Below are 15,707 nucleotides of genomic sequence, written 5' to 3' on the forward strand. Positions count from 1 at the left end.
ACATGCTGCAGTTCCAGCTTGGGACGGCTCTTTGCAGAACCGGAGGAGCAAGGGGTTGAGGTTCTGTCCCATTCTTGTGGTTAATCATGGAGCCATCTGTGTATCCCTATCTCTCCGATTTAAAAGCCCCATTTCATTGACTTTTCTGAAGGCATACTGGAGACCTGCGTACCAGGAGAATCGCCCACTGCGTTTCACACTCACTTCTGCCTTCTCAGGGGGCTTCTGATAGCCATACAGTGTGTGCAGGGACTTCCTGCTGAACTGTGGCCTTAAAGATGTCTCTGCGGCTTCTGTCCCTGCATTTAGAAGCCAAAAGTTTGAAAAGGCGGATGAGGAATTTAAGGCCCTTTAGTCTACCCATCACTCATACTCCCTTCCTGGGATGGATCACTTCAATCACTCTCTATCTGTTGCCTCTAATGAGCCCATGGGCTGTCTCTCTTTTTCCATCTCTCCCTTTAGGCTGACAGCTTTCGTAGCAAAGGTGCTGTCCCTTTGCCGGGAGTATATGAATGTGGATGAGAATCATATTAGAAAAGCTGTCACCTTCCTGCTGTCCAAACAGAATTCCTCCACTGGGGAGTTCTATGACCCCCACCCGGTGTACCACAGGGAGATGCAGGCAAGTTCCAACCCCCCTATCTCACTACCCCCACTTCGCTCCCTGCCCCCATCTCACTACCTCCCCCCATCCTACTCTCTGCCCCATCGCTCTCTGGCTCTATCCCTGTCCCTCTGTTGTACTACAGGGAGATGCAGGTCAGTCTTCCATTTCTCTCCATCTCCCTCCTCTGTCTCAGCCCGAGTGTCTCACAGGAATATAGGGATGTCTCTCTCCACCTCTCCCATTTCCTAAGCCTTGGTGATCTTTGATGTGAATCTCTGTGTGTTTCTCTGTATTTTTTTTAGGGGGGTGTTGGAGGTCTCGAAGGGGATGTGACTCTTACAGCCTTTGTGACCATAGCTGTGCATCACACCCTCCCTCTCCACAAGGAAGACCCTGGTGCCCTGGTATAGAAATCCTGCACTCTGCACATGTCTGTCTGTCTCTGTTTCCCGTAGTCTGTGTGTCTTTACTAATGTGTCTGTTTTTCTCTGTTTCTTGCGTGCAGTTAGGGTTACCAACCGGCTCCAGATTATCCCAACAGGGTTGATCCAGTCCTGGGTTTACCCCATTGCAAGCAGGAATTTGTAGTCTTGCTTTTCTTAGGGAATCCAGTTTGGAAATCAGAACTACAAGTCCCTGCATGCAATTGGGCAAAATCTGGCCTGGATCAACCCTGTCAGGTAAATCTGGAGCCAGTTGGCAGCCCTACTTTGTAATTTCTGTGTGTGTGCCTGTGTCTGTCTTCCCACCTCCCTGTGTATCTTTATCTCAATGACTGTTTCTCTCTGTCTCTCTCTCCCTGTCTCTCGTAGTCTTTCTATATACCCATCTGTCTGTCTCAGTCTCTTTCTGGGTCCATCTCTCTCTCTTACCTCTTTCTGTCTCTCGTTCTCTATTTTTCTCTGTGTGTCTATATGTCTTTCTTTCTTTCTCCCTCTCTGTCTCTCTCATTATCTGCATTTCTGAATCTCTCTGTTTTGTTTTCTTTTTTTGTCTTGGTCTGTTTCCCTCTCTCAACAGTCTCCCCTTCTCTTTTGCTCTCAGAGAAAAAGCATTAAGGATGCCACAGCTTTCCTTCAGAGGCGCCTGCTTGGGCTATCTCGCCCCTACGCCATCGCCATCTCCGCCTACGCCCTGTCCCTGGCATCACACGACCCTGCTGCCAAAGAGGAGGCACACAGTATACTGATGGACTATGCCACGGAGATCGGAGGTCAGATCCAGCACCGCCCTGCCTCTCCAAGTGCTGGGAGGCAAGACCCTGAGTTCTAATCCCCAGCTCTGGCCCTAGTGGGCCAATGATTAGAAGCAAACACAGGCGCTAGAGGCTGTTAGCGCCATACTAGCGCCTTCGTTTGCTACCGCCCCATGATCAGAGCCCTTAAGCACGTGAAACAACACGCTCGCAAGCTCTGAACGCAACTTAACACCAGCTCAGAGCTGGCGTTAAGGTTTGCAGACAATTGAGGAGGAATTGTGAGCCCTGTCCAACATTCATTTGCATGCTAGTAGGCCCCCATTCACCCCAATACAGCCCGCCCCCCATAGGAGTAGGAACCTCACCCCCCCTTATATGGTGTGAAGCCCTGCCCAGCACATCCCAGGATGCACTGGGCAGGGCTGTACGCCGTCATTAGGCTACTCCTTCATTCCGTCTTGTCATGTCTTGTCGCGTTGCATCACTTCGCTTAGCTGACTAAGTGCTATTTAACTGTCCAGGGCCATTCCTAGCTGGTTAAATAGCACTGAATATCAGGGTTGGTGCCCAAAATCTGTGCGTTAGCATAATATTTTATAGCGGCAGCTGGGCACCAACACTGACACCATGTAAAAGACAGGTGTAAATGTTGCTGCCCTCTTCTTCCCTTACTTTCTTTCACAAATGATCATGTAAATCGTGCAGATATTTCTATTATTTTCGAGATAGTATATAAAGGTGAAGTATGAACTATGAAACCCGCCCATATCCCACCCACCCACATGCCTGTCTTGCAGTTACCACAAAAGCACGTACAGGTCAATATTCAAAGTGATTCAGCTGCACTTAACTGGTTAGTATTTATTTATTTTATTTGCTGCATTTGTACCCCACATTTTCCCACCTATTTGCAGGTTCAATGTGGCTTACATTATGTTGCAAAGGCATCACTATTAACAGAGTAAGAGGTTCGGCGTAAGGTTACATATTAATGTGTAAGAAATCAGATAAATAGGGTCAATAGAATGATATGCATAACATAAAAGTGAGAGCAGGTTAAGATATAATGATCGATAATGATAATATGATTAAAATAATCAAATTAGAAGGGATCAGTATTGGTTCAGGTACAGATTGGAATCAAGTCATTAGGGAGGATTCTTTTTGTAAGTCTCTTCGAACAGATGCGTCTTCAGTAACTTCCGGAAGGTTGTCAAGTCGTGTGCTGTTTTTATAGTATTCGGTAGTTTATTCCATGATTGTGTACAGAGGTATGTGAAGGTAGATGCGTGTATTGTAACATAGTAACATAGTAGATGACAGCAGAAAAAGACCTGCACGGTCCACCCAGTCTGCCCAACAAGATAAACTCACATGTGCCATTTTTTTGTGTATACCTTACCTTGATTTGTATCTGTCATTTTCAGGGCACAGACTGTATAAGTCTGCCCAGCACTAGCCCTGCCTCCCAACCACCAGCCCCGCCTCCCACCAGTGAAAATCAGTGAAAATACCTGGTTAGCGCTGAACTGAAAACTGGCTATTTGGGGGGGGGGGGGGGGCGTCTGAGGACGAAGTTGGCACTTAACCAGCCAGGTTAACCGCATAAAAGCCAGTCCTATCTTTATGTGGTAAGTGCGCACTGAGGGAGTCTTTTCCAAAGCGGCGGTAAGTCCAACGCGGGCTTACCACTCGCTAAAATGGAAGTACCGCCGGGTTACCACAGCAGCCTGGCGGTAGTTCCCACCCCCAGCGCTACCCGGCGGTAATTGGACAGTGCCGTGCGCTGCCCAGTTACCGCCAGGTTAGCACAGGAACCCTTACCACCACCTCAATGGGGGGGGGGGGGGGTAAGGGCTCTCCCCTCCCCCGAAATGGGTGCACATCATGTGCTTCACCCACTGCGGTAAAAGGGGGCTACGGCGCACATCAAAAACACGCGCCGAAGCCAGCGCAGGCCCCCTTTTGTCACAGCTTCATAAAAGGACCCCTTAACTAGCTATGCATTAGCCAGCTCCGGAAACAGCTGCCCAGGCGTGGCCTTTCATTGATTTTCCGGACATAACACCATTGGCAGTCAGCAAAACACCGAGCGCCACAGGCTGATTCTGGGGCTCTTATGCACATAACAGCCATTTACCCCCTTTTGGGCATCGTTAAGACACCTAATTAGTGGCTTTCGTGTGTTGCACTATGTAGAATTGGGGGGGAGGAGCTTAATTAGCTTTCAACCGTGTAACTTTGGATCTAGACAGGCAGAGTCACCTCACTGAACATCGAAGCCTTTAGCAGCAGACAGACACTTCCATATTTCACCTCATGCCTGCTCTTTCATGGACTTTTGTTCATTTTTCAGTTATATCTGTGTTTTTCCTGGCTAAGACCAGAAATAGCTGGGACAAGTACTTTTCTCAAATTTTAATTTGCTAAAGATATTCTAATACAAAATTACCTGTACTGCAAACGGACAACTGCCCTATTTCTCTCTCTCTCTCTCTCTGTCCATTTCTAGACCTGAATATGTTGTATTGGGAATCTGACAGTAAATTCAGATTGGAGAAGGAGCAGAAGACGGATCGTGTCCCCAGTGCTAGCTCCATATCCGTGGAAGCCACCTCCTATGCGCTGATGCACATGCTCCAGAGGAACGACATGACTGCGGCCAACAAAATTGTCAGGTGGCTAACAGAGCAACAGAACTACGGTGGAGGCTTCAAATCCACGCAGGTATTGCTCCACATTTGCCGGCTGTAGCTTGGGAACGCGAGTGTCACAGTTAGACCGAACGTGGAAAACTCAGCAGCAGGGTAGGGTGGGATGGAAATTCGTTCACCCATGGGTTCCAGCAGCTGACCTTGGGCCCCTGATGCTACGGATCCATGAAGTTGAAGGTGGTGCTGCTGAGGTTGATGGGTATATTTGGAATGCCAATGGTCGAATACTGCTGAAGCCGTTGGACTAAAAATAATTTGAAGCTTTGTAAGAAAGCGATAAAGATAAGGGGTCAGTATTCAAAGAGAGGCTTCTGGACATTTAAATCGCTTGTCCAGGGCGATCCAGTGGCACTTAACCAGATCTGAAACCAGTTAGTTTGTGGGCAGTCCGGGGCACTGTTCCTTCTAAGTTGAGCGGGAGTCCTCCAAGTACAGTCCTGCCAGCAGGGGGTGCTGTTTCACTATCACATTTTCAATAGTGAGGGACAGGCAAGTTCTGCAGACTCCAAGGAACCTGTCTGTCCCTAGAGATTGAAAACACACTTATGAATATCAGCTGGGACCTGCGTATAAAAAATCAGCCCTAGATATTCAATGCTGGTCATGTCAACATATTTATAGTTGATCCTTACTGGCAACAGCATGATGGGTTCGATGACTTCCAAGGACCGCTCCCGCCTGGAGATACTTTCTATGTTTCTTTCCATCCTTATCTTTGTGTGACTCAAGGTGACACTTTGATCTACTTTTCTCTGGTTCTAGATGACCTTCTGGGGTCCCTCTCAACTAGGGTTACGATATGTCCGTGCAACCGGGCGGATTTTGCCAATCTGCCCGTTTGTCTGGATTTCTGGACAAACGGGCAGGCTGGTGGGCGGATCCTATAGGACGGCCCGCCCGCCAGCCTGCCTGTTTGTCCAGAAATCCGGACAAACGGGCAGATTGGTAGCCTCCCCTCCCCTTACTTACTACTGCTCTGGTGGTCTAGTGACCTCTTGCACCTTTGGGACAGGAAAGAGCCCCCTCTTTTCTGCCCGGAGCGCTGCCCTGCATGCATCCTTCCTGTTGCTGATCTCGGCGCCGATTCAAAATGGCTGCCGAGAGTTGAAGTGACCTCGCGAGACTTCAACTCTCGGTGGCCATTTTGAATCGGCGCCGAGATCAGCAACAGGAAGGATGCATGCAGGGCAGCGCTCCGGGCAGGAAAGAGGGGGCTCTTTCCTACCCCAAAGAGGTCACTAGACCACCAGGGCAGTACTAAGGTAAGGGGAGGGGAAAATGTGACAAGGGGCGGAGCAAGGGCGTGAAAGGGGTGGGGTGTTAAAGGGGGTGTGGTGGGGCGGGACATGTGTCCTCCTTTTTGGGGGACAAAATATGGTAACCCTACTCCCAACCCCCTCTTTCAGTGACTCTCTGACAGTGAGTTTGTTTGCAATACTACATTAGTTATGAAGATGAGTGTGGATTCTGGCTTATAGGGAGATTGTTTGAACTATCCTAGATGATGGTGGTTGTATTCTTGATGCCAGTGCTGAAGTTGAGTTGACTTCATGACCTATGTAATAATGACCCTGCATTGTGGTTGAGGGCGAGGGGATGAAGAGGTTGGTGAACATGCTGGAGAATGCCCTGAAGGTAATATTGTGAATCCTCTCCCCAGGACACGGTGGTAGCTCTGGAGGCCCTCTCCCAGGACTGGATCAGGACGTTCACCAATGAGGCAGTGAACTTGGGGGTCACCATCACATCTCCAGGGCGGCAGACTGAGAAGAAAATTCTACTGCAGAAGTCCACTAACCAGGTCCAGGAGGAACTACAGGTGAGGGTAGAACCCACCAGACCCTCTTCCTTTAGAGTCAGTCTCAGCCTCCCCTCCCCCTCTTACGAAGAGGAGCATCTTATGATCTTCTTATAATCTTAGAGAAGGACAACGCCTCTTCCTGTCTAGGACTTAATGAAGTATTTCTGGGATGTGCTTGGAAGGTACAGGGTTTAGCAGTTAGTATACTGGATTATAATTCAGAGGAAGTGTTGGATCAGGAGCTGATGACTCAGCACTATGTGTGACCTTGGGGTGAGACATTTTGTCTCCATGTGCCTCAGTTCTAATCCCTGGCTCTGCCACCGACTCTCTGCTTGAGATTCACTATTATCGCCTTCTCCATTTTGGACCTGGTTGATTACACAGCGTTTACCTTAATTAGGCTTTCTCAGTCACCAGAAGAAATTATCAATTTGAGACACTAATTAATTCATCTCTTTTCCAGTTTGGCTTGGGCAATTCCCTAAACGTGGACGTGGAGGGACGTGGGAAAGGCACGCTAACGGTAAGTCTGAGCTCCAACAATATCAGGCCACTAGATTGATCGACTCCAGGGCAGAGTTTCCACCATTAGATAGGCCTTGCGCTCTGATGCTCTTAGAAGTCATTAGTAGGACAATAGAAACAGAGAAAAATGAAGGCAGATGAAGACCATGCGGTCTATCCAGTCTGTCCATCCAAGCTATCTACTCTCCCTTCCTCTCCCGTAGAGATCCCATGTGCTTGTCCTAAGCTTTCTGAAATTCAGATATAGTCTTCGTCTCCACCACCCTTTCCATAAAGTATTTCCTCGGTTGCTTCTGAGTCTGTCCCCTTTCACCTTCATCCTATGCCCCCTCGTTCCAGAGCTTCCTTTCAATTGAAAGAGATTCACCTCCTGTGCATTTATGCCGCATAGGTATTTAAATGTCTCTATCGTATCTCTCCCGCCTTTCTTCCAGAGTCTGCATATTGAGATCTTTAAGTCCATCCCCATACGCTTTATGATGAAGACCACTGACCAGTGCCGTAGTGAGGACGGCTGACACCCGGGGCGGGTCGCCGCTGCGCGCACCCCCCCTCGGCGCGCGCCCTCCCCCCTCCAGAGCACCCCCTCCGGAGCGCATTCTTACTTGATTTGGAAGTGAGGGGCGGGCGAGAGGGCCGATCCGCCCCCGAGTGCACGTCGCTGGGAGCTGTGTCGGCTCCGTTGGTTCCTTGGTTCCTTGCTCTCTCTGCCCCGAAACAGGAAGTAACCTGTTCCGGGGCAGAGGGAGCAGGGAACCGGCGGAGCCAACATCCCCCCAGCGGCGTGCACCCGGGGCGGATCGCCCCACCGCCCCCCCTCCCCTTCCTACACCACTGCCACTGACCATTTTAGTAGCCACCCTCCGAACCGACTCCATCCTGTTCTTATCTTTTTGAAGGTGAGGAAGAATGCACCGGGGGGGGGGGGGGGCTTGGAGGTGATGCGCCGGGGGGAGGCTGCACCCGGGGAGGGGGTGTCGTGCTGCATCTGTGGGGGATGGACGATGCTGCACCCGGGGGAGTGCGCACAGTGGCGATCCACTCCAGGTGGCAGCCGACCAAGGAACGCCACTGATCCAGAGGCACTATCAACTCCTTTTTCCTGCTGGCCATTCCTCTCCTGAAACTGTTTTCTGACTCTGCACAGTTGTGGAAAATCGGCTTTGGTTCTCAGAAGGGTGCAAACAGGTCAACCGCCCGGGGCCTCCATGTATCCCTCCTCAGCTGGTTGGTCTTGGAAAGTCTAACTGGCTCCTCCATGTATCCCTCCTCAGCTGTCCTGGAAAATAGGACCTCCAGGGTGTCACGGTCAGCTGGAGCCCTGCAATACTGCTCCTTTGCAACTGTAGCCATGAAGGTTGAGTGAAAATAGCAGGACTCTGAGGTCCTAGAGCCCGGAGACTGGAATTTCCCTTGTCCTGGCACATCCTCTTTATCTAAACATGAACCTTGTCCTTCCGCTTTCAGATTCTGAAGCTGTACAGGGTTCTGCAGGTGGAAAATAACACCTGTCAGCATTTACAACTGGAGGTTGATGTCAGCGGTGAGGTCAAGTACACCAGTAAGTACCAGCAACACTGCTCCACTCCCCAGTATATCCCAGTCACACTGCACATCCTCCCAATATACTCTGGTAACGTTGCTCCCCTTCCCAGTATGTCTCGGTAATACTAGACATCCTCCCAGTATACCCCAGTAACACTATACATCAGGCTTATCCAACCTTTTTCTATCAGGGGCCACACTTTATATTTTGTAACATTCGGAGGGCCGAAACACGCATTCATTCACACTCTCTGGAAAATATGGTGACATGTTTTAATTGGACTAACATTCCATTTTTAACTAGTTTTCGGAGGCCAAAGCCTTCTTCCTTACGTCAGGACAAGGCTACACCAGTCCAGACCTGAAGGAGGAGGCTTTGACCTCCGAAAGCTATTCAAAACATGTATTTAGTCCTGTAAAAATGTGTCACCTACCTTATTTTCTGTTTTTTTTCTTTTATTTCTATTTATTAACTTTTAAAGTAGATTAACACAGCTACCACATTTCTTTGTCCTAAATTAAAAATAAAATTCTTTGTTGTCTGGCCATTTACCCTGTCTGTCTGTCCGTCCCTCTCTGCCCCTGGCATGCCTCATTGCCCCTGCCTCCCTCCCTCCCTCCTCTCCCCCTGCACCACTCAGCATTACCCCATCTCTTTCACTCTTTTTCCCCACATCCAGCATTGCTCCTGCCTCTCTCTCAGCCCATGCACTGCCTCTGTCTCTCTCCCCCGCCATCCAGTTTCTCCTCTCTATCTCTCCCCATCCATCATCTCCTCTATCTCTCCTCCTCTCCCCCCTCCATCATCCAGCATTGCCCGTCTCTCTATCTGTCTTCCCTTCCAGCATGTAGCACTGCCCCTGTCTTTCCGCCACCCCTCCACTGCATCGTTCAGCATCACCCCTGCCTATCTCTCTTCCCCCATCTAGCATTGCCCCTCTATTTCTCTGTCTCCTCCTATGAAGTATTTCTTCTTTCTGCTGTATTTCTAGCCCATTCAGCATTGCCTGTCTCTCTCCCCACCTCCTATTCACTATTGCCCGGTCTGTCTGTCTGTCTGTCTGTCTCTCTCTCTCTCTCTCTCTCTCTCTCTTTCTCTCCTAACCTAGCCTCGCCTTGTTCTCTGTCTCTCTTTCTCCCCTCCTTTCCAGTCTTGCCCTGTATCTTTTTTCCATTCCACTCATCCAGTCTTGCTTCATTTCTCTCTCTCCCCAGTGGCATAGCCACAGGTGGGCCTGGGTGGGCTGGGGCCCACCCACTTAGGGCTCAGGCCCACCCAACAAATTTAGCGGTAGCTGGTGGGGATCCCAAGATCGGCCAGCTCAAGTTTCCCCCTATTGGTAACAAAAACGCTACTCTCCACGATACCTGCACCTGCGCATGCTCAGTTTTTAGTGCATGCCTGCTGCAGACTGCCAAGATGGAACAAAGTGTTTTCTCACCAGCTGAGATATTTTTTGGGTGGTGGTTGGGGGGAGGTGGAGAGAACACTTTGTGCCCACCCACTTCTTGCCTAGGCCCACCCAAAATCTGTTGTCTGGCTACGCCCCTCTCCCCACCCCTCCCCTCCACCTCCTTCATGCAGCACAATTTTCCTCCCTCCCATTGCACCTCCGCTGGGTCCACACTAATAAATAACCAAGGAAGGCGTATGGGACCGGGTCTCTCTATACAGCGCTACTGCTTCCTGTGCTGATCCCACCTCCTCTGATGAACTTCCAGGACCAGCACAGGAAGCAGCGTCTCACTCTCCTTCCTTGGTTGTTTATTAGCGGGGACCTGGGGGAAGTACAGCAGGAGGGAGGACAGGCAGCGGATTTGTGGGCTAGGAAGGTTGCCATTGGGGCTGGGGAGGCTTATGCTCCCCAAGCCTCTTATACAGGTTGTCTATAAGTTCCCCACTATCTCAGTAATGACTAAATACTTTCTTCAGTTCCTCTGACCCTTTCCCAGCCCTCACCTTTTTTTTCTTTGCCTGCACGTAGTACATAAATTTCAAATACCTCTGTGCTTCCATTTGCCATTTTCCCAGTGTTACACTGATACTCACTCTCTTTTTCTCTCATGCACTCCCCATAAGTACGTAAGTATTGCCATACTGGGACAAACCGAAGGTCCATCAAGCCCAGTATCCTGTTTCCAACAGTGGCCAATCCAGGTCACAAATACCTGGCAAGATCCCAAAACAGTACAATACATTTTATGCTGCTTATCCTAGAAATAAGCAGTGGATTTTCTACAACTCAATTTTAATAATGGCTTATGGACTTTTCCTTTAGGAAGCTATCCAAATCTTTTTTTAAACCCTGCTAAGCTAACTGCCTTTACTACATTCTCTGGCAACAAATTCCACAGTTTAATTACACATTGAGTGAAGAAATATTTTTTCTGATTCGTTTTAAATTTACTACTTTCTAGCTTCATTGCGTGCCCCCTAGTCCTAATATTTTTGGAAAGAGTAAACAATCGATTCACATCTACATGTCGTGAGTGGCCCACAGAAGCTCCATGAACTCCACTGAGGGGATCCCTGCGACTGATCTAATTACAAGGTTGAGCCATGCTGTGCCGGAAGTTCAAATTGGTCTCATGGTATCAAGTCTCGTGAGACTCGAAACTGCAGGAACAGCCTCAACTTCTGGCACCAAACGACTCAAGCTCACAGTTAGACCAGTCATGGCAGGAAAGCAGGGATCCCCCTCAGAGGACGTCTGCAGGTCAGGCAAATGAAGTTGGAAGGCTGCTATGCATTGTCTCTGTATACCCCACTAACACTGCTTCCCCTCCCAATATAACCCAGTAATACCACTCCTCCTTTCTGGTATTCACCGTTAACTCTCGTACTATGTGTCTGATGTCTCAGAGGAGATTGAAGAGGATTATGATTATGATTACGGTGAGGAGTCTGCGGACGAGCCCCTGCCACGTATCCAGTGGTATGACTTGCGCAGGCAGCGCCGGAGCACGGCAAAACCAGAGAAAACCAAGGATAAAAGCGTCTCCTACACAGTCTGTCTCTCGTAAGTAACAAGTCCCTTATGGTTGTCGTGTCTCTTAAATAATAGCTGTCTCTCCTAATACATCCTCTACTCTTTCTGTGTCTTGTGATGAAAATATGCCTCCTATTGGCCATCTCCTGTAAGTATCATATCCTGTACACTGTCTCTTGTGACTAAACTGTGTCCCCTACTGACCATCTCTGGTAAGTATCACATCTCCTATACTGTCTCATGTGAGTCACTTGCTTCTTATCTAATTGGCATTGCGTCTCCAACAACGTATGTCTATTGTGAATTATGCATCGTCTACAGTACGGCGCCTGTGTCTTACCGCTGACATTGTGTCTCGTGTCTCTCCCATGTAGCCACGACGCGCAGGTGAAGCTCTCGGGCATGGCTATTGCAGACATCACCATGCTGAGTGGCTTCGAGCCCAGCTTCGAGGACCTGAACCGTGTAAGAGGCAGCCCCTCCCCCCCTTTTCTCATGTTCCTTTGTGTGTTCGCCGGTCCCTGTCTTTCCTATCTCCCCCTGGTCATATTCTCTCTGTCTCCCGGCACATAGAGGGATTCTCACTTTGTGCTTTCTCCCCTCTCTCAGCTGAAGGATCTGTCTGATCGATATATCAGTCACTATGAGTATCAGTATGGGAGACTCCTGCTGTACTTCGACAAGGTGAGCAAAGCACACGTAACGCAGGCAGAGATCACTGTGTACAGAATAAGGGATCACAAATTAGAAATGGAAACATGCAGATGAATACTGAACTGGAGACCCCATGAGGAATTCATTGCCAGAGAATGTGGTAAAGGCGGTTAGCTTAGCGGAGTTTAAAAAAGGGTTGGACGGCTTCCTAAAGGAAAAGTCCATAGACCATTATTAAATGGACTTGGGGAAAATCCACTATTTCTGGGATAATCAGTTTAGAATGTTTTGTACTTTTTTGGGCTCTTGCCAGGTACTTGTGACCTGGATTGGCCACTGTTGGAAACAGGATGCTGGACTTGATGGACCTTTGGTCTGTCCCAGTATGGCAATACTTATGTACTTATGAGGCTAGTCTCTGTACGACCAGAGAAAGAGAAACAAATGCATTTCCTCCAGTACTGTGCAAAATCCAAAGATACTGGATTTGCACATTTCCCAGAGCTGAGAGAGAAAATCAAAGGTGTTCCATACAGGGGCGTAGCCAGACAACAGATTTTAGGTGGGCCTAGACAAGAAGTGGGTGGGCACCAAGTGTTCCCCCCCCCTCCCCCCCCCCCCCCCAAAAAAAATATCTCAGCTAGCAGGAAAACGCTTCTTTCTACCTTGGCAGTCTGCAGCAGGCATGCGCTGAAAACTTAGCATGTGCAGGTGCCATATCATGGAGAATAGCGTTTTTGTTACAATCAGGGGGAAGTCTTCAGCTTGCGGAGCTTGGGCTCCGCACCAGCTGCCGCTAAACGTGTGCTACTGTTGGGTGGGCCTGAGCCCTAAATGGGTGGACCCCGGCCCACCCAGGCCCACCTGTGGCTACGCCACTGGTTCCACAAACGAAAGAGTGGGACAAACTCCCATCTGGGGAGAGAGAAGAAACGGCAGCTGGAGCAGCAAAACTTGTCATCTCCTGCCCCCAGGCCAGAACTGCGATCCGACCCAAGAGGAGACTGAGCAGCACCAGGACCTGGTGTGCGGCTAAGAACATTTTTGTCGACGCTGAGATACAGGGAGATAAATACAGTGGGTGAGAGGCAAGCAGATCCTTCCTCACATATGGGCCGATGATCAGAAGCAAACGCAGGCGCTAGAGGCTGTTAGCGCCATACTAGCGCTTGCGTTTGCTACTGCCCCGTGATCAGAGCCCCCGAGCGTGTGAAACAACGCGCTCGTGGGCTCTGAATGCAACTTGCGTGCAAATGGATGCTAAACCTATTCAGCCCCAATGATCAGCGACCAGAGTGCCAAAGATTGGCTTGCTGGCTGCGGCAAACCCTATGCCAGCTTGGAGCGGGCGTTAGGGTTTGCAGACCATTGGGAAGGAATGGTGAGCCCGGTCCAGCATGCATTTGCATGCTAGTAGGCCCCCATTCTCCAATGCAGCAACCCCCTTCAGGAACGGACCCCCCCTAGCAACAGGGGGCTGGAGGTCAGGCAGACCTCCGGTCCCCCCAACCCCGCCCCCCCGACACAGGTTCAAGGGGGGGGGGGGGCTGGAGATCCGGTGGGTCTCCAGCCTCCCCTAACCCCCCCCCCAGCATTGGTAAGGAGTCCCTGGTGGCCCAGTAGGCCGCAGTCAATCCCTCCTCCCCCCTACCTTGGGTTAGAGGAGGGAGGTAGCCTCCTTCCTCTTCCTTTGGCACCGCCTGCAAAATGGTGGCGCCCAGCCCTGCCCACATAGGCGTAGACTGGGGGGGGCGAGGGGGGGCAGTGCCCCCCCAAACGACGCGAGGCGCTGCCGCGCCATTAGTTAAAAAAAAAAACAAACACATGCAGGCACGCGCTCCTCTCCGTCCGATTGGCTTCCCTGCCCTCTCTGTCTGCGTCCCGCCGAAAGGAAATGATGTCAGAGGAAGGCGGGACGCAGATAGAGAGGGCAGGGAAGCCAAGCGGACGGAGAGGAGCGTCTCCGTCTACTCCTCTCTCTTCCTCCCTCCCTCCGGCGCAGGCAGCAGTCTTTTCCAGCGTTCCTGGCAGCGGTAGCGTTGTACACGCTGCCTTTGGCTCTGCCCCGAAGCCTTCGCTTCAAGTTCCTGTTCCCGCATAGGTGGGAACAGGAACTTGAAGAGAAGGCTTCCGGGCAGACCGAAGGCAGCGTGTATATCGCTACAGCTGCCAGGAACGCTGGAAAAGACTGCTGCCTGCGCCGGAGGGAGGGAGGGAGGAAGAGAGGGGGTAAACGGAGTCACCATCTTGGACCTCGCGCGGGGGGGGAGGGGTGGGGAGCAGAGGGAAGATGGATGGGACTGGGAGGGTGGGAAGCAGTGGGAAGGAGCAGGAGATGGATGGGACTGGGAGGGTGGGAAGGAGCAGGAGAGGGATGGGACTGGGAGGGTGGGAAGCAGTGGGAAGGAGCAGGAGATGGATGGGACTGGGAGGGGTGGGAAGGAGCAAGAGATGGTGGGGAGCAGAGGGAAGGACCAGGAATTGGATTGGACTGGGAAAGGAGGTGAGCAGAGGGAAGGAGCAGGAGATGGATGGGACTGGGAGGGGTGGGGAGCAGCGGGAAGGAGCAAGAGATGGTTGGGACTGGGAGGGGTGGGGAGCAGAGGAAGGAGCAAGAGATGGATGGGACTGGGAGGGGTGGGGAGCAGAGGGATGGACCAGGAGATGGATGGGATTTGGAGAGGTCAGGCACAGCAGAGGGAAGGAGCAAGAGATGGATGGGACGGAGGGATGGTGAGCAGAGGGAAGGAACAGAAGATGGATGGGACTGGGAGGGGTGGGGAGCAGAGGGAAGGAGCAAGAGATGGATGGGACTGGGAGGGTGGTGAGCAGAGGGAAGCCTACTGGAAAGAAGACACTGCATAAAACAGAAGACACTGGGATCAAAGCGAATAGAAAAACTACATGATCAGACAACAAAGGTAAATAAAAGTTTATTTTATTCATAATTTATTAATTGAAATGTGTCAGCTTTTTGAAATGTGCATCTGTGATATTTTGCCTGTAAATTTCATTTCCTTCCTCCATATTAGCATATTCATTTGCATATGTATATATGCAAATGATATGCTAATATGCTCCGCCCATTTTTTTGCCCCCCCCCCCAAATGAAACAGTCAAACTACGCCTATGCCTGCCCAGTGTATCCTGGGATGCACTGGGCGGGGCTTCACACCATATAAGGAAGAAAGCAGACCTGTCAAACAAGTGCAGGAGGATTGCTCAGGCACAATCCTCCCACACTTCTATCCCATGATCAGAGAGAATTGCATGCTTAAATTTGCGTGCAATTATCTCTGATCATAAGTGCTGTAAAGCCCCGTGCTGTTCCCGCGCTATTTTTAGAGCATTATTTGGAACAGCGCGGGGCTTTTGATCATCTGCCTGATAATGAGTGAGAGGCAAGCAGGTCCTTCCTCAGATCAGGGTGGTGGTGATGAAATATCTCAACTTGCGATGGTCCAGGAGACCATCTCTAACCCCCTTTACCTCTCCTGATCAAACGTTGAACCCTGTCTCTTTCCTCCCTCTGGCTCCAGGTTCCAGTGGAACGAGACTGTATCTCCTTCGAAGCAAGCCAGAAGGTTCCAATAGGCCTCCTCCAGCCGGCATCGGCCACCCTGTATGACTTCTATGATCCAGGTGAGTGGTCTCAATAAATTGTTCA

General features: G+C 50.5%; 1 protein-coding gene across 1 annotated transcript in view; it reads left to right on the forward strand.

Annotated features, from left to right (window-relative positions):
* The window catches only part of LOC115466191 (complement C4-like), a 59,201-nt gene that overhangs the window by 35,803 nt on the left and 7,691 nt on the right, over positions 1-15,707 (forward strand). The window contains exons 26-36 of the mRNA XM_030197292.1: positions 466-625; positions 913-1,014; positions 1,655-1,823; positions 4,321-4,535; positions 6,183-6,341; positions 6,790-6,849; positions 8,319-8,412; positions 11,260-11,416; positions 11,761-11,851; positions 11,996-12,070; positions 15,580-15,682. Of these exons, the coding sequence (XP_030053152.1) occupies positions 466-625; positions 913-1,014; positions 1,655-1,823; positions 4,321-4,535; positions 6,183-6,341; positions 6,790-6,849; positions 8,319-8,412; positions 11,260-11,416; positions 11,761-11,851; positions 11,996-12,070; positions 15,580-15,682 (1,385 nt within the window). The remainder of the gene's footprint in view (positions 1-465; positions 626-912; positions 1,015-1,654; positions 1,824-4,320; positions 4,536-6,182; positions 6,342-6,789; positions 6,850-8,318; positions 8,413-11,259; positions 11,417-11,760; positions 11,852-11,995; positions 12,071-15,579; positions 15,683-15,707) is intronic.

Source organism: Microcaecilia unicolor, chromosome 3 (genome assembly GCF_901765095.1).
Source record: "Microcaecilia unicolor chromosome 3, aMicUni1.1, whole genome shotgun sequence".
NCBI lineage: Eukaryota > Metazoa > Chordata > Amphibia > Gymnophiona > Siphonopidae > Microcaecilia > Microcaecilia unicolor.